This window comes from Mustela nivalis (genome assembly GCF_964662115.1).
Source record: "Mustela nivalis genome assembly, chromosome: 7".
In the NCBI taxonomy this organism is placed as follows: Eukaryota; Metazoa; Chordata; class Mammalia; order Carnivora; family Mustelidae; genus Mustela; species Mustela nivalis.
The window spans coordinates 107,258,148-107,282,542 of NC_139026.1; the positions used below are offsets into that span (position 1 = coordinate 107,258,148).

Sequence of the window (24,395 nt, forward strand, 5' to 3'; positions counted from 1 at the left end):
ACCTGGCATCTGGGGACTGGGCAGAAACAGGGAGGGTCTCTGTATTTGGGCTGTGTCTCCTCAACCCCACCTGTGAAAGCCTGAGCTCAGAAATATCCTGGGGGCTCAGAGACTGGCCAGGGATCTGAGTGAGGAAGCCAGGGATCTGAGTTGCCGTGCCCCTGGTTGGTCAGCCAAACCGTCTAGGAATGCAATCCAAGTTTCCAGGCCACCTCCCACCCTTTACAGTGCTGCCTGGCCACCCGGAGTCTTCATGCAGATTTTCATGGGCTGGCCGGCCAGGGCAGGAGCACCCAAGGCCCAGTAACCTCTGGCCCCTCCCCCATTCTGACTCAGACTGATGGAGGCTGATAGAGCCCCTTCCCCCCAGCCCCACAGGAGAAGATGGCTAGCAGCCCCAAGTGGAGTCTCCCTGGACTCCCATAGCCCCATGACCACGTCGCGTTCCACCACAGGGGCATGTCAGCAGCAGTGAGGTTTCTGAAATAGAAACAAAGTCAGGGCCTGTTTGCTTTGCATCTGTGGCTGGAAACCCGCTAGGATCTGAGCAGCCCAGAAGGAGACTTTCCTTCCCAAATTGGTCTGTTTCTATCCTGCGGAACAATGCACCCTCCTCCCGTACCACTGCTGAGGTCTGCACCCTCCTCCCCTACCACTGCTGAGGTCTGGCACTGCGGGTGGTATGTATTCAAGGTGGCGGGGAGGAGGCGGGTAGAAGGCTGAGCTCCAGCTCCAGAACCAGGGTCCAGGCTGACATGCACTGCCCCCTCCAACACCTCTTTGCAAGACTCTCCCAGTCAGTTAAGTGGCTGCCTTTGGTTCAGGTCGTGATCCCACAGTCCTGGGATCAAGCTCCGCATCAGGCTCCCTGCTCAGCAGAAAGCCTGCTTCTCCCTCCCCCTCTGCCTGCTGTTCTGCCTACTTGTGCTCCTTCTCTCTCTCTCTCTCTCTCTCTCTCAAATAAATAAATAATCTTTTAAAAAAAAAATCTCCCTCACTTCACACTGCCAGTGCCATAAGCTCCCTGAGACCACACACTAGGGGAGGGCAGGAAGTCCCCAGGCCAGCCCCACCTCCCAAAAACTCAGACACCAAAGCCTGCAGTAAAGGTAAAAGGAACAACCCCCAAGTCCAGAAGCCCCAGTTTCCCAGCTCAGCTCAGCTCTACCCGCCCTGCCCCCTCCAGGAAGGCTGCATCCAGGCCTGGGCCCAGGCCTCCAGGTTCCCTCCCTCCCTCCACCCCAGCCTCACCCCCTGACCCCAATTTTCCACCCAGCAGCACTTTTTTGTTATTATTATTATTAATCAAATTCAACCCCCAATGTGAAGCTCAAACTCACATGTCCGAGATCAAGAGCCGCACACTCTACGGCCTGAGCCGCCCCAGCACTTTTTTTGAAAGACAAGAAAAAATCTTCCTACTTCCTTAGGGAGCAATAAATAAGAGGATTATGGAAGTGACATTCTGAAAGTGATCTAAGCTACTTGGAAGAAAAGGGGGGACATAAAATACAGGGCACTTTGGCCCAGACTTCACTCAGAAAGAGAAGGAGGCTTTGGCTCCAGAGGGAAGACCATCTGCTATGGCCTCCAGCCCACCGACCTCAAGGCGCTGAGCCCCAGCCAGTAGCAAAAAATTCCAGGTCTGTAAGTACAGAGCTTGTCTAATATGCCAAACACAAAGACACAGGGCCCTCTCGGGCCCTGAGAGGCTGCTATCCCGAGACAGGGCACAAATTCCACTCCCCAAGCTGCCTTCTCTCATCTGGAAGCAATTTGCTCATGCCTCCACCCAACGACCAATGACCGACCAAGAGTTCAAGGAGACAGCCTGCCCCTCCCCTCTTCTGGGTGGCCCGCTAGTCACCTAACAGTAGCCAGAGAATGGGCCCGGGGGCAGCCTGACCACCACGCCAGAACATTTGCTCGCCATCATCCTAAATAATCCGTACCTTTGCCACTGAAGACTGGAGAACAGTCCAGAATACCAACTTTGCAATCTGATCATCCTAAACTGACAGCTGGCTCTACCAGCTGAGTCTGGGTTTCCTCCTAAGGAAGATGGAGATAGAGTTGTCCGGGGGATTGAACGCAACCGTGCCGGGTACTCAAATAAGCACTTACTACTGTAGCTGCTGCTACTGCATACTGTCTGTTGACTCTCAACATAGCAATCACTGGTCCTTTTCAAAATATAAGGCAGGTCTGTCTCTCCTTGATCAAATTCCCCCACTTGCTCCCACCTTGCCATCATATAAGCTAAAGTCCTCAAAACTCCTTTCAAGGCCCTATGCGATCTGAGTACCATGACCTCTCCCTTGCTTACTTCACTACATCTGTATGGGCTTGAACAAGCCTCACACACTCCTACCTCAGGGCCTTTGCACATCCTGTTCCTTCTGCCATGGGATGCACTATCAGATTATCTTCAGGATTGGCTCCATCTCCTTCTTCCGTCTCTGCTGAAATTCACTTCCTCAGTAAGGCCTTCTCTGAGTACTCTATTTAACCCATAATCTCTGGCCCCTTCCCTATCCTCCACCATCTTCCCTATTTCACTCTTCTCCACAGCATTTGTCACCACCCAATATAGTACAGAACTTAAATTATTTGTTTATTGTCTATTTCCTCCACCAAAATATAAGTTCTTGAGGATCCCCTGGGTCAGAACAGTGCCTGGCCTGGGGAGCCCCTCAAGCATTTGTGGATTAAGAGAGTCTCAGAACACTTAGGGTGAGGCAAGCCAAGGCCAGGATTGGAATCGCAAGTCCCCAGCCCCCACTTACAAGCTGTCAGTCCTCTGAGACTCTTCTAAAAAAACAACCCTCATTCTAGCCATTTCTCAAGGTCATTGTCAGGGGGAAATGACAGGAAGATGATGCCTGGGCATATGACTTGGTGCTTTCACAGTGGGGCACCCTACAGAAATGGAAGACCCCAAAATGTTTCTCCAGTGGCATCGCCCAGGCCAATTTTCAGTGCCAGAGCACGGGCCCCTGAGCGCTGAGAGGAGACTGACACAGAGAGGGACACACACACAGAGTTCCTGGCCCAGGGAACCAGGGTCAGGTCTGAGGTCCTGAGACAGGTGGGCGCACCAGGTACTAGGCCCCACTGAGTCCCTGGTGTCAAAGACCTGCTTACCCATGGCAAGTGCCCAACAGACGACCGGCAGGAGCACAGAGGAGCAAATCCCATACTGATAACCACTTAGAGACCACAAAGATCACCAATATAAACACCCACCAGCATGCAGACAACAGCTACCATGCAAGACACTGACAAGAATAGTGAATGTGTTTTTATTATCTTCACATCCAGGGCAAATGTGTTCTAAGGCAGACCCTAGGGGATTGTGCAGAAGGCCACGGGGAAGGGTGAACAAGTTCAGAAAACCTCATTTCAGTGAGTGCATTTCAAGAATTAGGCCAAAATACTACCCATCATGACACAATGCACTCTGTCGATATTAGCTGTAATTATATCATTGTTTTTATGATTGTCTTGGCAGCCCTCCAACAGAATAAGCAGGCGGCTGGGAGACCGAACACTTAAATTTCCCATCTAGGAGCAAGGGGCCTGGCACACTCCTTCCCCGAGGCACGCCTGCCTCACCTGTGAGATGGCTCAGGGCAGGTACTGCAGGTTCCAGCCACGCGAATGCTGGGCCTCCTTCCTCTGGCATGCAGAGAAAGTTTAGTTGTCAAATGTCTCCCGAGTTCCTACTTCGTGCCCGTGGCTGTGTCCATGCTGGACATACAGAGCAAACGTGCAGAGCTATGCACCTTCTCTCCAGGAACTCCCTTTCTGGTGGGGGCACCAACCCTGCCCAAATGTAGCTGGGCTGCAGCCTACCAGGCAGATCAGTTTCCAGATAAAATGGAGAGAAAGGACTCTTCATTTGCAAGGGGTGCTATGCTTTTGCTGACGAAAAGGCTAGGCCCACACCACCCAGGGCAGTGAAAGCTGCTCTGGGATCAGGAGCCTCGAGCATTAGTCCTGCAAACGAGCCCATCCCCCAGCTCCCCAGTGCAGCCACTCTCTTCCCATTTGCTGAGGAAGAAACAAGGCATCTCCATGTCAAACTTGTCTGACAGAGGCTAAGAGGATCAGAGAACCGAAGTCCAAGTTCAAGAGTGCTCCTCACGTCCATGACCATGGGTGGGTGCCTCAGCAAGCGGAAGGAAGAGGAGAGGTTCTCAGGAGCTCAAGGCCACTTGGGGTCAGGCCAGGGCACTGATGATTTCTCATCTCGGGCCCCTTTCCCATAAAGCCCTTACCCCAAAGCCTACCGGGCTGTGACTACCCCTGGGCACAGCTGTCTGCTGCAGAAACAATGAGGGCCCCAGGGAGGCACCACAGAGTCCCCAGCACACAACCAAGATGTGTCAGTGACCTGACAAAGGTTCCTTCCAGGAGAGGTTGGACAACAGCTGAAGGGAAGCAGAAGATGGGGCCCTTGGCTTTTGGTCCCTTCTTAGTCGGCTTCTACACTCCCCTCCAGCCACTGAGCTACACACTCACCCTGCCCTCTTGGCCTGGAATCTCATTTGGAGCTCCCTAGAGGCCACATTAAAAATGGGAAAAGGCAGGTTCTCGAAGATTCTCTTGAATCTTCTTGAATCTTGTCGCCACCCCTACTAATTGGGCCTCCACAGCAGTCACGCTACACCATCCTAGACCTGGTGGTGACACCTCCCTGGGAGCTTTCCGTCCAGGGAGGAGAAAGGCTCTTGGAGGAAAAGACACAGTCTTAGAGACGCAAGGCAACGAACAGGTCAAGAGTGGCGGGGTCAGTTCAGAGCGATGCTCACGAGCTCTGGGAAGAGCTGCAGGCAGGTGGGAGAACAAGGGCCTAACTCTGTTAGAGTCATCCGCTGTCTCAAAGGCACTGTGTCTCCAGACACAGAAGACAATGGGACAAGGCACTGACATAAGGAACCAGCCCATCGAGGGGGTGCCAGGCAGGCTGAAATCGGAACGACAGCAACAAGCACAGACCGTGAGCGTCAGTCTCAAGGCCACTTCAGGCAAGGATGAAGGTGCGTGAGGAGTTTCGCCAAACAGTAACACATATTCAGGGGTGGGGGCGGGAGTGTTGGGGACTGGGAATTACAAGAAAGGAATAATCTTGGGGTTCAAAGGTAGAGGTAAGATTTAGCATCACTGAGTAGAAAAGCATCTTAGAGATGATCTCACACAATATTAGATCTAATCTTACTATCCCAAACACAAAATCCAGGATTCATAAATATCAGTTTTTGCTTAAAACTTCAAAAATGATGAAGAGTGCACTACTTCCCAAGATAGCCCATTCGTCTGCTAGATGGCTCTAGAAAGTTCTTCCTGGAACTGGATCCAGATCTGAGCTCCTGGAATCCCCTCACCCATGGGTCCTAGGTTTGGCTCTCTGAAGCCATAGGACATGACAGGGTTAAGCCCTCTTCTTCCACATCAATCCCACACATGTTGGAAAATGACTGGCAGCTCCTCCTGCCCATGGGTCCTATCCCCATGCACTTGCTTAGCTGGGGGTCAGCTTCTCTCTCTCCCTCTGCCCCTCCCCCATCATGTTCTCTCTCTCCCCCCCACCGTGAAATAAATAAATAATTTTATAAAATAAATAGAAAATTGTGTCCCCCTTCACACTCCATAAAAACAATTTCCAGACAAGAGAACATTCCCAAAGCTTTCATCCAGTTGTCATGTGGTATGGTTTCCAGCAACCTAGTCACCCTTGTCTGGATAAATTCAGATCTACCAAGTGTCCCAACCAGGATGAACAAAACCCAATATTGCAGAACACAGAGAGTCTGTATACCATACCCACAGTTCTTCTTAGCAACCACATGGCATGGTTAGCATACAGCTTCTTTCGTTTCTCATCCACTCAGTCAGTCAACAAACATGGGCTGCCTATTGATGCCAGGCACTGAACTAGGCACAAAGGAAATACTATCTTCTCTTTGGTAACAACAATGATGCCATCTCATCTTTGTATTCTGGAGAGAGATAACTTAGAGAAATAACAAACAAGCCCAGACAAAATTATGAAAACAAGAATATGCTGCTTGTGGGGTCTTGCAGAACTCCTTCCCCAGTGGGGAAGGAAGTGATGCCTGAGGTGAGTCTTCGAGAAACACTGGACTTGGGCTCACTGCCATGGTGAGGTAATGGGGCCTGACTGACTCTACTATCGCACTTTAGACAGCCAGAAAACTGAACTGAACAAATGGAGCAACTCCTTCAGATGTGGGACAACAGGCAGCACAGGACCATAATCCTTGAGGACACGGAACCAAAAGAGTGAGTCCTCCGTCTGCCCAGCCGCCTGCCTGGGGGTGGCTTGCACACAGTCACACAGAAGGGAAAGACCAAATGGAGTCCAGTGGTCTCACCAAGCTAAGGAGACCAAAATCAGAGTTTGCAGAGCTAAATACAAGGTGGAACAGTAGAGAGGAGGGGCTGCACGGAGAAGGGGCTCTAGAGATATGCAGAGGAGTCCCCTTGGCTCTCCAGCGAGTCCGCACACATGAGTGAAGCTTCACGAGACTGGGAAGAGAATCAATGGAAAGCAGTAGGAGCACACACAGAGCCATAAAGCAGTTCCATTCCCCCTTCGAAAGTGGAGAGCACCCACTCTCCACAGGGCACCAGGCAGGGTCCTCAGAAGGGTGGTGTCTTAACAGTGAAGCTGAATTAGCCCTAGACTAAAGGCTGCTCTGGATCTACCCTAACAAAGCTGAAAGGCCAGCCTCAAACATTAAATTGATCCCGAGCAATTTAAATGCATGCCAGAATAAATATATTGTAAAGAAATATAACAAACTCCAGCAACATTAAGTTCACACTGTCTGGCATCCAACTGAAAATTAGCAGGCATTCAAAAAAACAGAAACATGACCCATAACCCATGACCCATAATTCAAAGAAACAGAAAAACATGACGCACAACCAGGAGAAAAATCAGTTAACAGATCAGACTCAAAAATGACAGAGATGACAAAACTAGTCAACGTGGGTGGAAAAACAGAGATTATAAGTATGTTCCATCTGCTCGAGAATGTTGAGGGAAACATACACGTGATGAGAAGAGATATGAAAGATATAAAAAAGAGCCAAACCTACTTCTAGACAATAGTATCTGAAATGAAAAAGACACTGGATGGAAGCAACAAACACGAGAGTAGACACTGCAGAAGAAAACAGCATTGTACTTGAAGACAGAACAATAGACACTATCTCAAATGAAGCACACAAAGAAAAAAGACTGAAGAAGATTAAGCAACCTGTAGGACTACATCCAAGAAGCTAATGTACATGAAACTGAAATTCTAGAAAGAGAAAAGGGGGAGGGGGTCGAAAAATGCTCAAAGAAATAATGGCTGAGCCCATTTTCCAACTTGCTAAAAACAATGCAGGTAAGAGAAAGCACAACGCAGGACAGGAGGGGCCTTTCAAGCAAGCAGACCACAGCGGAAACAACGGGAAATGAGAACTTGCATGGGGAGAGAGGACAGGGGCTATAGGTAATTTGGCATTCCAGAAACAGAAGGGGCAATGTGGCTCCAAATGGGAAGGAGTGAGACTGTCCAGGGGCAGGTGCAGGCCCTGAACCCTTGGACCTCATCCTTTAGGTCAAGGGACGAACACCTCGTCCTGGACAAGGGCAACTGATGTTTTAGACCTAACATCAGACTTTATGGTTTTCCTAAGCAGGAGTGTCCAGGGAACAGAAGAGAGGTTTGAGGCCCAGCTGAGACATCTTAAGCCACCAGCTGACACCCACCCTTGGACCCCATGGGGAACAAAGAGCAGAGGCACAAAAACATCGCACCCACCTGAGAAAGTTCTTTCCTCCCTACAACCCCCAGAAGCAGATAGTTTTTAAGCCAGAAAGGACTTCAGGGATCAGAGACTCCTCATTTTATAGATTTAAAAAAAAAAAAAATTGTAAAGCCTAGAAAAGTAACGTGACTGGTCCAGGACAAGCCAGGCTTCTTGCCTCTTGATGGACTGCTCTGTCTACTGCCCTGCTCTGCCTGTTACAGCCCCAACCGCCCCTAGGAACTGTCCAGACGATGCTAGAGAGTATGTGAATGTCTACACACTGGTATCTCACATGTCCACTCTAGCTCCTTCAGGCCAATGGCATGTTCCTGGCATCACGGAGCTCCTAAACTTCTATAGGGTAGATGATCAGGACACATCTCCCTCTCGTACACGGAGCAAAAGTGACTCTGGGCCTGACTCTGGGGAAGGGAGGAAGATGTAAGCTTCCCTGAGGATACGAGGCCACAGATGCCCTGATGCCTGCCTAAGTCTGAGAAGGACAGAGAAACAGAAAGAGGCAGTCAGAGATCCAAGAGAGCTAGACACACTGACCCAGCCAGTGGAAGTTCCCAGGAGACCACCCCCTTAAGAGGCAGGGATGGTGTAGTAGGAGGAGGGACATTCCTCTGGCCTGTAAATCCTGCTCATATCAGATTGGCCCTGAGCCATGCATTGGGCTTGCCCCCTCCACCTCCCCAGGGGAGGAAGAGGAAGTTATCTGAACTCTCCTTCTCTCCCCATCTCCATAGCAGCACCCTCCCTCAGCCCCATCTTCACTGTGGGCTCTGGGTTGGGCTGCCACCTCTTTACAGGGGTTAAGAATGAACAAATTCTTGAGCTATTCCTGGAGCCTCGATTCTTATCATCCTTCCATTCTGGTCAATTCTGAGAGGCCAGTAGCCAGGAATGCCAGAGAGATCTGAGCCCAGCCCACCAAACCCAAAATAACCCCACACGTGCCTCTCTCAAGTCCCCAAGGGTCTGCTCATTTGGGGTGCATGTTTTCCTACAATGCTGCCCCCCAGGCCCTACGAGGTCACCTCACACACAGAGTACTAGGAACTCTGAGCTACCCTGGGTGAACCGAGGAACGTGGGAGCAAGTGTAGGCATGGAATAAAATAGAATTCAGGGTCAGGATCTAGAAGTCTGGCTCCAGCCTCCTCTGCTCAGCTGCCTGGAGATCCTGGGGAAACCAGCCTCAGTTTCCTCAAATGTGGAATTTCCGAGCAGTGGCCTCCTCTCCACCTCCTCTCAGGAGAAAAGGCAGCATGAATCACTCCGGCAGAGCCATGGCCTTGGAGTAGGAAGCTCCTGACCTAGGAATCCTGCTTCCTCCCCCAGAGGCATTTCAAACTCACTCAAACACCCGTTTATGAAGACAGATGGTTTTAAATCAAGCAAGTGCTCTCAGTGTCCAGGAAAATGGGCTAGATTAGAGATACATTTCTTTTTCTATCACAAATGCAATATTCATTCATTCCAAAAATATCAGAGTGCCCACCTGGTGCCAGACAATGAGAAAACAGGCAAAGCATCAGTGGAAGGGAACATCCAGGGCTCGGCTCTTCAGAAGGAATGAAGATCCAGAGACTGGGGGCCCTTAGAAAAGACCCTGCCTGTCAGAGAGAGAACACCAGTAGAGGCTACAGAGGTCTGGAAGTCTGTGGAGTCATCCTCTGGAAACGTGAATGCTGCCTGGAACCTGGGCACTGGGAAAGGCAGGTGGCAGCAGGGTCTATGCCACTGTGTCTACAATGTGGCAGCATCTAAAGCTTTAGTTCCTGGGTGCAGGCCCAAGGAGACAGGCCCTGCAGTCTGAAGAATGACCTCCCCTTCTCCTTTGCCCCAGAGTCAGGTTAGTCACCCCCACAAGCCTCTCCCACTCCCCCAGCCCAGCCCACAGAGAACAGCTCCCGCAAGTACCTCCGCCTGGACTGACCAGCACTTGCACCACCAGAGCCAGCTACCATGAGGGCCCAGGACACCGGACTGCCAGCCATGCCCCAGAACTGGGAACAACCCTGTGGCTTTCCCCGCTTGGCGTAAGCAGGTCCTCCGATCAGTACGAGTACCCCAAAGGCTAGCACCCCAGAAGTATTCCCAGGGAGAAGAAACTGTGTGTGATTTGGGTCCTCCAACTCTAGGGACTCTGCCTTCCCAGGTGCCTCAGGCTTAGCTGGAACGTCAGAAGGGGAGCTCTGTGGAGGGAGAGGGTCCCTCTACCCGATATTCCAGCCTGTGAGGTCCAGGCCAAGCGCACCAGGCCTAAAGCACCCATCAGCTCGCCTAGCCCTGGGCACGGCAGCACCTGCCCTGAGCTGCCCTATCCGCCAGGAAAGTGTGGCCCCTCTGGGGAAGTCACACACACGTTCCAGAGATGGAGCTGCTGCTCTTGGCACGAAGAACTGAAGAACCGTCATTGGAGCCCAAGGCAGAGTCCCCTGGGCATGCCCAGGGGAGGGTCATCCTTCTCCTACTCCCAAACTTGCGAGGGCACCCAGAGGCATCGCATAAGCCGTGAGGAAGGTGGGTGGTGAAGGTGAGGGAACATCATTTTTGTTCCACATGAGGTGTCACCATAAAGCTGTGGGACTTCAGCTGCGTCCAGGCAGGCTTCCCCTTTGAGGCAGACAGAGAGGGCTCTGGCTACATCTCCAACCACCTCCTGCCTTCCTGTTGGGCCATGAGAGCCCACTCCTTGGTGCCAGGATGCTGGAGGACTGAGCCCTGGAGGGGAAGGAGGGGGGCGGATAGGGAAACACACACGGAGATGGTCGGTAGCCAAGAACCCTACCTCGGCTAAATCAACCCATTACTCTTCTCTTTTAATGATGCACTGCCCACCATGTATACCCTATTCAAATAGTTTTTTCTTTTTTATTGAATTATAATTGATATACGTTATAGCAGTTTCAGGTGTGCCACATAATAATTCTACATTTGAATATATTGCAAAATGATCATCCCAATAAAGTCTATTTACCATCTGTCATCATATAAATTTACAAAAATTCTTCTTCTTGTAATAGGAACTTTTGAGCTTCACTTTCTTAACAACTTTCAATTTTGCAATGCAATGTTATTGACTACGGACCTCCTAATGTACATTACAACCCCATGACTTACCGATTTTATAAGCAGAAGTTTGTACCTCTTGATCTCTTTCCCCCATCGGGCTCAACCCACAAACCCTTTCCCCTCTGGCAACCAATGGTTCTCTGTATCTGTGTTTGGTTTGGTTATTTGTTTGTGTTTTAGATTCCAGATATAAGTGAAATCACGGAGTATTTTTCTTTGCGTATTTCACTTAGTGTAACACTCTTGAGGTCCATCCTTGTCATAAATGTCATAAAGATGTCATCTTTTTATTGAGCATTCATTACATTGTATGTATACACCATATCTTCATCCATTCACCCACTGATGAACACTTAGCTTGCTTCCATATCTTGGCTATCATAAATAATGCTGCAATGAACATAGGAGTATATGCATCTTTTCAAATGAGTGTTGTTTCCTTTGGATAAATACCCAGAGGCAGAACTGCTGGATCATATGACAGTTCTATTTTTTATTTTTTGAGGAATCTCCATACTGTTTCCCAGAGTGGCTGCACCAACAGTGCACAAGGACTCCCTTTTCTCCACATCCTTGCCGACACTTGTCTTTTTTATAATTTTAACACATGCAAAGTGATATCTCATTGTGATTTTGACTTGCACTTCCCCAATGACCAAAGATGTCAAGCACATTTTCATGGGCCTGTTGGCCATCTGCATGTCTTCTTTGGAGAAAGGTCTATTAGCTCTTGTCCCCATTTCTTGATCAGGTTGTACCTTTGTTATTGGGTTCTAGGAGTTCTCTCGTATTTTGGGTATTGGCCCCTTATCAAATATGCAACTTGCAAATATCATCTCTCAGGTTTCCCTTTTATTTTGTTGGTGGTTTCCCTCACTGTGCAGAAGCTTTTTAATCTGATGTAGTCCCATTTGTGTATTTTTACTTTTGTTGCCTTTGCTTTCTGGATTCAGATATAAAAAGATCTCACTAAGACCAATGTGAAGCCTATGTTTTCTTCTGGCAGCTTTATGGTTTCCGGTCTTATATTCAAGTCTTTAATCCATTTTGAGCTGATTTTTGTGTATGGTATAAGACAGTGGTTCAATTTCATTCTTTTGCGTGTGGCTATCTAGTTTTCCCAACACTTACTGAAGAGACTGTCCTGTCCTTATTGTATGTTCTTGACTCCTTTGTTGTAAATCAACTGACCATATATGCATGGTTTGATTTCTGGGCTCTCTGCTCTGTTCTACTGATCTCTGTGTCTGTTTTTATGCCAATATCATACTGTTTTGATCACTATAGCTTTGGAGTATAGTTTGAATCAGGGAGTGTGACAGCTCCAGCTTTGTTCTTCTTTCTAGGGACTGCTTTGGCTATTTGGGATCTTTTCTGGTTCCATACAAACCTTAGGAGTGTTTGTTCTATTCCTGTGAAAAATATCACTGGAATTTTGATAGGGGTTGCACTAAATCTGTAGACTGCTTTGGAAAATATGGACATTTTAACAATAGGAATTCTTCAAATCCATGAGCACAAAATATCTTTCCATTTATTTATGTCTTCAATTTCTTTCATCAATGTCATAGTTTTCAGTGTACAAGTCCTTCACCTCCTTGGTTAAATTTAATCCTAGATACTTTGTTCTTTTTGATGCAGTTTGAAATGGGACTGTTTTCTTAATTTTTCTTTCTGATAGTTCATTCTTAGTCTATTAAAAAAATAGATTTTTGTATATCGGTTTTGTACCCTGCAACTTTACCAACTTCATATATTAGTTTTAACAGTTTTTTGGTGGAGTCTTTAGGATTTTCTAATATAAAATCACATCCACAAACAGTGACAGTTTTACTTCCTCCTTTCTAATTTAGATGACTTTTATTACTTTTTCCTGCCTAATTGCTCTGGCTAGAACTTCCAATACTATGTTAAATAAAAGTGGCAAGAGTAGGCATCCTTTTCTTGTTTCTGATCTTAAGGGAAAAGCTTTCAGTTTTTGTCACTGAGTATGATGTCAGCAGTGGGCTTGTCACTCACGGCCTTTATCATGTTGAGGTATGTTACATCTCTACCCACTTTGTTGAGAGTTTTTATCACAAATGGATGTTGAATTTGTCAAGTGCTTTTTCTGCATCCATTGAAAAACATCCTTGCATCCTTTGAATAAATCACAACTGACCATGGTATATGATGCTTTTGACGTATTGTTAAGTTCAGTTTGCTAATATTTTGCCAAGGAATTTTTCATTGCTGTTCATCAGGGATATTGGCCTATAATTTTCTTTTTTTTTTTTTCTCTTTTTTTTTTTTTTTGGTGGTATCCTTGTCTGGTTTTCATATCAGAGTAATGCTGATCTCATGAAATGAGTTTGGAAGCATTCCCTCTCTTCATCTTTTTGGAAGAGTTTGAGAAAAGGTTAAGTATTAAATCTTCTTTGAATGTTTGATAAAATTCACTAGGGAAGGCTTGTGGTCCTGGACTTTTTGTTTGTTGGAAAGTTTTTGATTCAATCTCCTTACCAGGCTATTCAGATTTATTTTTCTTTCTTTTTTTTTTTTTTTTTTACATCTTCATGATTCAGTCTCGGAACATAGTATGTTTCTAGGAACTTATCCATTTATTCTAGGTCGTCCACATTGTTTGCATGTAAGTGTTTGTAGTCTTTATGATCCTTTGCATTTCTTGGTATCCGCTTTAACTTTTATTTATTTGAGCCCTCTCTTTTTTCTTAGTGAGACTAGCTAAAAGTTTGTCAACTCTGCTAATCTTTTCAAAGAATCAGCTCTTGGTTTCACTGATCTTTTCTGTTATATACACTATATATTTTTAGTTTTTATTTCATTTATTTTCAGTCTAATCTTTATTATTTCCTTCCTTCTACTAATTTGGGACTTCATTTGTTATTTTTTTCTAGTTCCTTTAGATATAAAGTTAGATTGTTTAATTGAGATTTTTCTTGTTTCTTGAGGTAGACAGTTATCACTAGGACCGTGCCTCTCAGAACTACTTTTGCTGCATCCTATAGATTCTGCTACATTGTAGCGCCATTTTCATTCGTCTCAAGGTATTTTCTTCATTTCTTCTTTGATTTCTTCATTATCCCATTGGTTGTTCAATAGCATGTTGCTTAATCTCCATATATTTGTGATTTTTCTAACTTTCTTCTTGTAATTGATTCCTAGTTTTATACCACTGTGGTTGGAAAAAAGGCTTGATATGATTTAAATCTTCTTAAATTTGGGGAACCTGGGTGGCTCAGTTGGTTAAGTGTCTGTCTTCAGCTCAGGTCATGATCTCCAGGTCCTGGGATGGAGCCCCATGTCAGGCTCCCAGGTCAGTGGGGAATCTGCTTCTCCCTCTCCCTCTGCCTCTCTCCCTGCTTGTGCTGTCTCTCTCTCTCTCTCTCTCTCTCTCTCTAATGAGTATTTTTTAAATCTTTTTAAATTTATTGAGACTTGTTTTGTGGCCTAACATATGATCTAACCTGGAGAATGTCCTAATCTTCTTCAGAAGATTGTGTATTCTGCTGCTTTTGGATAGAATGCTCTGCTATCTACTATCTATTAAGTTCACTTGGTCTAAAACATTATTTAAGGTCAATGCAATGTTTCCTTATTGTTTTCCACTGGAAGAGCTAATCATTGACAAATAGGGGTATGAAAGTCCCCACTATTATTGTATTATTGTCAATTTTTCCCTTTAGGTCTGTTGATATTTTCTTTGTATATTTTTTTACTTTATTTTTTATTAAAGGTTTTATTTATTTATTTATGTACTTACTTACTTACTTACTTATTTGACAGAGAGATAACATAAGCAGGGGGAGCAGCAGGCAGAGGGAGAGGGAAAACCAGGCTCCTTGCTGAGCTGGGAGCCCAACGTGGGGCTCAATCCCAGGACCCTAGGCTCATGACCTGAGCCTAAGGCTCATGACCTGAGCCCTAGGCTCATGACCTGACAAGGCAGATGACTGGAAGTTCTCAGCCATTATTTCTTCAACTAAGTTTTCTGCCTCTTTCTCTCTCTCTTCTCCTTTTGGGATTCCTATAATGTGAATGTTACTCCACTTGATGTTGTCCCTTTAGCCCCTTAGGTTACCTTCATTTTTAAAATTCTTTTTTCTCTTCTTTTGGGTGAGTTCCACCGCCCTGTCTTCCAGCTCACTGATTCTATCTTCTGCTTCAGGTAGTCTGCTGTTGAAACCCTTCAGTATATTCTTCAGTCAGTTATTGTATTCCTCAGTTCTACTATTTCTGTTTAGTACTTATATTTTCCATCTCTTTGTCGAAGTTCTCACTGTGTTTATCCATTCTTCTTCCAAGTTTGGTGAGCACCATTACTCTGAAATCTTTATCACGTAAATTACTCATTTCTGTTTCATTAAAGTTTTTCCCCCCTGGGGTTTCACCTTGCTCTTCTGTTTGGAACATATCCCTCTATCTCCTCATTTTGCTTAAGTTTTCATGTTTCTACACATTAGGTGAAACAGCTCTTTACATTAGGTAAAAGAGCTCTCCCTCCCAGTCTTGCAGGAGTGGCCTTACGTAGGAGATGAACTTTATTGTTTTACTGTGCCCTAGCTCTTGTTTGTCTCTTGAAATATTTTATGCTTATCTAAACAGCCTGATTTTAACTAGGCGGGTCTCAGTTCTGGAGGGTATGCCAAGATTTGTCAGTTTTCTAGACAGAGGGATTTAAGTCAGCACCTGGTCTCAGGCTGTTTGGAAACAAGACCCTCACGCAGCGGGTTTTCAGGTATGCAAATATAGAGTCCTATAGGATCATAATCATTGACCCTGCTGGCCTGTTAAACAAGTACCAACAAGCTTTTTGGGGTGTAGCAAGTTCTGCTCAAAGGTGGTACCCCACATTCCCTGAAAGCACCTCCAGAGCCCCTATTCATGTGGCAAACCCGAACCCTGCCCCTTGGGCTAAAACTCCAGGACAGGTAAATAGGCCTTTTCCATCAGATATCTGGGGGTGGTATCAGTCTGCTGTCTGTGCAGTGCCGGGATGGCAGTCTGCCAAGAACTGTCTCTCCCATTGTTTCAGACCTGTATGACCCAGAAACACAATCCCCCTTGGTCACTGGAGCTAGGTGCTCGGGCATCCCTTGTGTGGGCTACACACACAGGCCAGCTTGGGCAGGTCCTCAGTGGGACAACAGGTGGGGGCAGGGCTTTTGTCCTACGGGCTTATGCAGGGTCTCAGGAAGTAGCACAGGGGACATCCACCCATGTAGGCAGGGTAGAGGGAGAGTGACAAAAGGGCATCCACCAGCGCCTGCACTTACAGGATAGAAGGAGGATACCCAAAATGGCACCCTCCAGGGTCTCCATTCCCAGAGTGAGTCCCAACAGCCTCTTGCCCTTCTGGCAGACACTTCAAGAAGAGCAAATGAACCTCTTTCATTTATGGTCTAAGTGCTTTTCAAACTGTTGCTTCCGCCCTATCCCAGGATAAGTGAGTCTACACAGGAGCCCTTTAAGACTGCCCCCACTCTTTAAGGTTCCCTCTTTTCAGACATATGCCCTATTGGTTTTCAAAACCAGATGTTTTGGGGGTTCATCTCTGGAGTAGGTCCCAAGGATTAAAGTACCTGATGTGGAGCACAAACTTCTCTCTACACAGGAACAAGCTCCATATTTATGGGATCCCTCCCGCAAGTGGGACACCATGCTGGGAGTGGTGTTTTTGGCAAGACCATGCCTCTGCCTAACCTACCCATCTCGATGTGGCCTGTTTATCCATTCTGAAGAAGTTCAGTCCAGTAGTTTTCAGGTCTTTTTCTAGGGAAATGCTTCCCCAGGTAGCTGTAGATCTGTTGTGTCTACAAGAGGAGGTGAGTTAAGGATCTTCTCATGCTGCCATCTTGAATGGACGTGCCCTAGTCACACAGAGCAGTCAGATCAAAAGGGATGCCTCAGACCTTTAAAGAATCAAAGTGCACAGGGGCACCTGGGTGGCTCAGTCAGTTAAGCATTGGACTTTAGAGCTCTGCTCAGGTCTTGATCTCCGGATTGTGAGATCAAGCCCCACACTGGGCTCCATGCTGACTACGAAGCCTACTTAAGTAAATAATTTTTTAAAAATTGGGAACTTGAGTGGCTCAGATGGTTGAAAGTCTGCTTTGGCTCACGTCATGATCTCTGGGTCCTGGGATTGAGCCCCATACTGGGCTCCTTGCAGAGCAAGGAACTAGCTTCCCCCTCTCCCTCTGCTCCCTACTCACGCTTTTTCTATCTCACTCTCTATCTCAAATAAATAAAATATTTTTAAAAACCATTTAATTAAGAAAAGGAACAAAAATGGTCAATAACTGTTTGTTGGTGAATTAATAGCATGACTTTAGGGCATGCTGAAGTGTGTCCACCCTCCTATCTACAGAGAACCTGAAACCGGAGTGGAGGGATGGGCAGAGAAGTTAGGAATCAGGGAAAGGCCTCTCAGATCTGCTTATGGGGGAGGTACCTACTCTATATATGCTTCAAGAAGCAAACTCTCCAATGAAGCAGGCTAGGGTCTTTCACCCAGTTTTTTCCAATTCCTTGGCCAAAAGGAGTTTCTGAGGTCTCTTTTCTTGCTGTGATCCCAGATTTCTCAAGGTTTGCAGACTCAGCTTTGCTCGTTTTTCCTCAACCCTAAACGCTGGTGTGCAGTCCGCCCTGTGAGCTGATCAGACATCATTAACCCCCCAACAGTAGCCCAGTGCTGGGATACCGGGTCCCCCAACGCATCCAGGTAGCTCCGAGCCTGGTGTGGCCGCTTACCCTTCCCCACACTCCTCACCTGCTTCTCTCGCTGAGCTGGGTCAGTGTCCCCACAGCACAGTGGAGCAGGAGGAAGAAGAATGACCCAGAGACTGAGCCGCACAGTGTGGACTACACTTTCACAGAGAATCTTTAAGTCTCAAAACATTTCTTTTCCAAGAGATGCTAAGAGGCAGCGGGGAGAAAATAAAACACCAAGGGGTTTTCAAATGTGAAACCCCACTCCACCTTTGTTCTCATTTGATGAATGCACAAACCATGAGGCAGATGACAGGCTAAAGAACATTGTTGTGCTAGAAAAGTATATTTCATCGAGTCCCCTCTACAGTCTCTGGGGAGAGGTAAGTTTGATGAATGATCAGTGCTGACCAGCACTTCACCAGCAGCCCTGCTATGAAATCATCTAAGCTAGAACGGGGGATTCACTGAGAACCTGGAGCTGCTTCTTCCCTTATTTCCTTCTGCCTCCCGGCCACTTGTGACATTTCACAGGGGAGAAGCGCTACCGTGGCAGGTGATAAGAAAACCTTCAAAACAAATACACTGTGGGAAGTCCAAATGTCAAGTCCATCGCGCTGCCTCAGAAGGAAGGCCTGTGAACTATACAGGCCCGGGTCTTCTTCCTTCCCATCTGCGGTTACGAGAGGATGTGGAGAAAGTCTGGTGCACTGTAGCTGTAGTATTTGCTGGTGGATACATAAATGAATTCCCAGCCGAGGCTCAGATCTGGAGTGGCCAGCAGGCTTCTTAAAGAGCTGTCACTCAGGGACTCTCATTCTTCAGACGCCATGAAAATCAGCAAGGGGTACTAAGCAGTCGAGCTCTTGGCAGCTTCCAGAACTTCCAGCCCTCCTTCTACAGCTCTGGTAGCTCTAGCTCGAGAAGCTGTCTGCTCCAGAGCCCAGATCCTAGGTTGACGCCAAGCCCCTGCCAGCACAAGCCCCACACCACCTCCAACAACATCTCTCAACCAACAAGATCAAGCGCCCTGTCCCTGCCAGGTTCCCAGGTTGACCCATATGGTAAAGGCGGGTGGGGGGGGTGCCTGGGAAGGGCAGGGGACTGTGCTGTATTCCAAAGCCCAGTGGGGTCTATTCCCAAGTAGTCTAATTCTCCTCCTTGCGGGGACATGACAGGACTGCACATCCCTGTCCTCCCAGCCCTGAACACACGGATCTTCACAAGGTGGAGTCTTTTCCCCAGCTCCGGGGTTCCAACCAGTCGGTCCTATGACCCACTTTGACCAGGCACCTGATGGATGTTAGACCTCAGAGCCTAGATCCCAAGACATCCTGGAGATCCTGTTTGCACCTGAAAGACCAGGTTCCTTGACGGGCAAAGACAGACCCAGGTGAGCTACAGCACCAATCACCAGACAGGTGCAGAGGCTCCCAGCCTGTCTGGGCCCCGCAGAGCCCCAGGTGACTGCTGCCGCATTACCAAGCTTAGGTAATGAGACCAGCTGAGCCGAGCCAGAATGGCGAGGCCACAGAACCATGAGCAAACAAAATGTTTCCTGTGTTCATCTGCTACATTTGGGGATGGTTTGTTCTGCAGCGATCAGCAATCAATACAACACTCATCCAGCAAGTCCACGCAGCTCTTCCCAAGAATGAGGTCATTCTCTATGCACTGATGTGGAAAGACGGCTAAAGAAGTTGCCAGTCAGTGTAACACAATTCTATTTATGGGAATTGTTAAGTTAATAGGTGGACAGCTGGGTGCCAGTCACTTATAAAAATACCTGGAAAGAATAAAAACCCAAGTATTAACAGTGACTATCTCTGAAGGGCAGGATTATAGGAGATTTTCCTTTTATACAATTTATGTAATGTACAACTATTATAATGAATTTGTAGTTATTTTTGAAACAACAACAAAGAAGAGTATGTAAAAAAAAATAATAAAATTCACCCTGAATTCTGCTACAAGCTGATTTTTCCTAAAACATCCCCTTCAGCTTGTCACTCCTCCATTCAGGGACCAACATTGGCTCCCTACTGCTAGCCTCCTAGAATATAACTCTCCTCTGGGTGGCATTCGAGGTACCCCCCGTGTGGAGCCCCCTCTCTTGCCAGCTGTGTCCCTCCCTCTTCCCTGCGCTCATCTCCAGGTCACACCCATTTCGACCCAGACCTCCACTACTGCAAACGCTCAAAGAACCCCTTCCTTTGCTTCTCAAAATCCCACCCCTCCCTTGAGGCCCAGGCTGATCTCCCCCAGGTTCCTCTTTGGGTCCTCGGAGAAAGTTCTAGCCAGTCCTGCCCAACATGGGATGGCGTACCATACTATTCTCTCTGCACTACAGGTACCGACGGTCCCTTGAAGGGGGCCTTCACAGACACAGGCTGGCTGACCACCACCATCTCCAGCTTCTCTGGCTAACCGTGGGAGAAGGGAAGAGCCCAGACAGAGAGTTCCAACCCATGTCCTTCTCGGTGCCCATAGCGTGGATGGCGGGTGATGGCCCGAACTGAAGCTTCCTCCCCACCTGCCCATCTCCAGCAGCAAGTGGGAGCCAATTTACAATGGCTGCTAATTCAGAGTGACTCATGCCTTCGGGGCTGCTCTAGGGCTCTCCATCCCCAACCTCCAGGTCCCACAGGCGGCATTCAGATCCAAACTCTGGCTTCAAACCTAATTGCCTTCCTGGGGGGCCCAACAGCGCTTCCTCCCTTAGGCAGCTGCAATGTACACGTCCAACAAAGCTGTTTAGAATCTCTCAGGATTAAGACAAGTGGAAAATTGCAAGCCCAGACCTCTACCACGCTTTCTCTAAAACACAACATGTCATTTCATTCAAACCCAGCCAGTCACCCTGCCCCTCTGAGCCCTTTTCTAGGGCGCAGCCCAAATGGGGGCTGGGGACCTGCTCGGGCAGAATCTGCTCCCTCTGTCCCAGGTGCCACCCCCCACTCCGGGGCTTGTCAGAGAGTGGCAGGCCCCTCAGCCTGTTTCCACCCTGCGGCAGGTGGCCAGGTGAGAGTGCTCAGGAATGGCTGCCAGGTGCTGTGTTCGAGTCTGCGGTCACCCTCTAAGGATGAGGCATTCACATCACAGGTATGTAATGATGGACTGAAAGGACTCAGATGGGCCTCTCACCCAAGTCCCAGAACCGTGCAGGAGAACTCCTTCCCACACAAACCCACACAGTCACACCCAGCCACACACACGCTGGGGCAAACACATACAGACTAACCCCCACACACGCAGACACATATGCCTGGCCGCACCTTGTTCCAGCCTTGCTCAGAGAAGCCCCCTCTCCCCGCCATCATTCCCTCCCCCTTGCCATTGTTCTCAAAGGCCCCTCCCCAGTCCCAGCCCCAGGCCCTTACCCCCACTCAGAGCGGGACCATAGCCTTCCCTGGGAGTGGTTGGAGACTGTGGCACCGTGGGCCACGTGTGCCCCCATGGGGTGGCAGGTGGTGCGCGTATCCCGGTGCAGACAGCCTGGGCTATACTGCCCACAGGGGCTCCAGGAGACTTCCCCGGCACAGCTGGACATTGTTCAGGTTTTACAATCATTTATTCATTTTAATTTTTCTTTTTAACCTGAGAAAGGGCAGTTTTTCAAATGTGCACAAAGGAACTGTAAGGGTTAGCAGTGACCTATGCTGCTGAGGCCAAGGCCAAGACTCACCCAGATCCTGTGCCAGGTTTACAGGACCCTTAGCCTTCCTGCAGGGAGAGTCAAGCCTCCCCCAAAAATCGGGGGCAGGGGGCATTCCCAGGGGGTCTGCTGAGCCGTCTGACTCTTCAGACCCCCCGGACAGCCATCCATCCACATCCTTTCCTTTCCCATCCCCATCACAAGGTCAGATATTTGAACGAACACTGACCACGGAACACAAAAAGGGTCACAAGACTCTCAAAAAGTAAATGAGTATTCGATGTACAATTCATTTCCAGCCACTGTGTGGGGAGTGAGAAGGAAAACAAGGGGAGAAGGGATGTGGTAAACTCAAAAGCAAAGATAGTATTAAACAATGAATAGTCAGAAAACAATCCACATTTCCCTTCTGAGAGTATAAACTAAAGCATGCGCACAGTGACGCTCCTTCTAGCTGCGTCCCGTTCAGGACGGCCTCAACCAGCTCAGGTTGAGCTGTTGGTTTGAGAGGAGGGAAAGGGTTTGGAAGCTGGACTACACCCAGGGAGATACTCTCGTTTCATGATGCTGGGGCTATACTTGAAGTCGAAATTATTGACTCATCTGGCTGGAGGGCAGCAGTGGAACTTTCTAGCTCCTAAAGGCATCAGGCAGGGGTAGGAGGCAGTCAAAATGAAAGCGGCAGCAGAGCCACAGCGTGGGACGGAACTCAGGCCACAGAACCCTACCACCAACCTGACAGACCATCTCTGCAAACAACCTCCGCCCCCAGTCCGACTTCCCTCAGAAATCAGGGCCTCCGGTTTAACCATTAACTTCACTCTTTCCTCCTCCATCCACCTCTAGGCTCCAGGCAGAGAGGGCCCTGGTGAGAGGAGGACGTATTTGGGAAACCCTGGGACTGGCAGCCAAAACCCCCTCGTCCCACTCAGAGGCCACCTTCGTCAGAGCTAAAGGAACCATCCGGGGCCCCCATTCTGCAGGTGAGGAAACCAGCCTGAAGAAAGCAACTCATTTGCCAAAGGTCCAAAGCCCATCAGAGGCAGAGGCCGGAGCCACATGAGAAACACCCCCATCCCAGGAGCTGGCCATCATCCCAGAGGCTCAAGAGCACTATGAGAAATGACAACACCAAAGCCCCGCGAGGCCAAGACCATAGGAGAAAATAAACTTCCTGTCTGGAGGGTCCCTCCCTCAGGTCTCCCCACGGTCTTCTGGCCAGAAACGACTGGTGATGTCAGGGCCTGTCTGTCACCCCCATGTTCGCCCTGGCAGGACCCCCCCCAAGAGCAGGCCCCATAGAGTCTCCACGACAGGCCAGGCGGTCCTGCGGGCGGCCAGGAGGTGCTGAGTCCTCCAGCCTTTCCCCTCCCTGCCGCCTGCTCCCCACCAGAATTCTACAGCTTAGGCTGCTGGGCCCGGCGGGCCTGCGCTGCTGTCCATCCGCAGGCGGTGCTCCAAATCCCAGAGCTGCGACGTGAAAGCAGACACCCCATCCCGGCCCCTGGGAGGAGGGGGGAAGACTTAAAATGGGAGCTCTGGCATTCCCGCGCGCAGCAGGCCAAAGGACGACCCGGACGCAATTCTCAGGAGCCACCAGGAGGGGCAGGTCTGCAGTGGGAAGGGCAGGGGCTGCAGAGTCAGGCTGCTCGGCCTGGAATCCCTGCCCCACCTCCCACTCCAGATGTGGTCTTGGCCCTGCCCCGACCCGCTGCAGCAACTGTAATGTGGGGGCAAACGAGGGCTACCTCACAGGATCTGGGTGAAATCAGGGAGGTTTAAAGTAAGATGTGATAGGACTTCGGTTACATTCATTGTAGACATAAAGAGTCTGAAACGGAGGCTCCCTGATGATGGTGACAACTGTGAGCGCTGGCATCCTAAGTATGATATGCAAAGTATGGCAGGACAAGAAGAGGTCCGGCCACTGGGGGCCAGCATAGCACCTCCCCCGGAACTCGCGGAGAAAGGAATCTTCTGGCAAGGTGAGCAGTCTGCCAGCACCACCCTTCCACCCTCCGCCCCCCTCCCCACCCCCACACTGCTGAATTCTTGGAAGGTGAGAGGTTTACAAATCACCCAGCAGGAGGGAGCCACCGGATAAAACACACATAAATTAAAACACAAAAAGGCCCAGGTCTGTAAGCAGCAACCCCAGGGAACCTGAATCAGCCCCATCCACCAGGGCTGCCTACCTGCCAAACAGCTCCCGCCTAGCTCCTAGGGAGGGCCAGCGGAGGGGGTGGGGGGGGGCAACCAGAGGGCCAGGGCCTGGCTGCCACGGCCAGTATGAAGGGACAGAAATAGGTAGGATTGGCCAGATTCCCCTAGATTCTTTTCTGGCCAGCTAGCGGGAGGTCCTCCACCCTGGCCCCCAAGCTTGCTGGGAGGAGACAGGAAGCAGGAAGTTATAGGCCTCTCCTATTTCCCTAGGTCTCCTCCCTATAATCAGGGTGGCTAGGAAAGAAGTTGAGAGTACTACCCCAACTGGCAGTCAGAAATAGTGGGGAGGGGGATAACTGTCTCCCTAGCCCCCAAAGCCCCATTGAAGGAACTTATCAATTCAAAGTCAAGAGCGACGACAGAGAGACATCTAGAAAATATCAGCGTCCCATTCTGCCCTCCCTCCCCAATCCACAGTTAAGGGCACAGGAGATTTGAGACGGTTTCTAACACACACTTTCAGAGACCACATGACCAGCCCAGACTGACCTGTTCCTTTGAATTCCCTGCAAAACCCCTTGGCTGCTGACAGATAAGAGAAGATCCCAGGATATTCCTGCAGGAAGGTTAAAAAAAAAAAAAAAAAAATTAAGTCATCACTCTGCTGGGAAGCCACTCCACGGTGAATTGTGTCCAACAACGGCCACCCTTTGGGGAAGCAGCCTCCTACTGAGAATCTATTCAATCAACAGACACAGAAGCTGCCTGAAACTGGTTTCAGCTGCGGTGCCAATGCCACCCCGCTAATAGTGGGTGCCTGAAGCATCTCGCGCAGAACCCGAGCCCCAGCTCCCCAGTTATGATGGTGTGATCGATTAGTGATGTCTGCTACGGGCAGTTACAGAGGTACTGTATCCACGTTAAACCTATCCACGTCAAACCTATCCATGCCA

At 48.8% G+C, this 24,395-nt stretch overlaps 1 protein-coding gene across 2 annotated transcripts in view; it reads right to left on the reverse strand.

Moving 5' to 3' along the window:
* The window catches only part of LOC309868324 (uncharacterized protein), an 82,445-nt gene that overhangs the window by 52,036 nt on the left and 6,014 nt on the right, over positions 1 to 24,395 (reverse strand). For both annotated transcript variants that reach the window (XM_082738124.1, XM_082738123.1), the window contains exon 2: positions 23,992 to 24,058. In XM_082738124.1, coding sequence (XP_082594250.1) covers positions 23,992 to 24,058 — 67 coding nt within the window. The remainder of the gene's footprint in view (positions 1 to 23,991; positions 24,059 to 24,395) is intronic.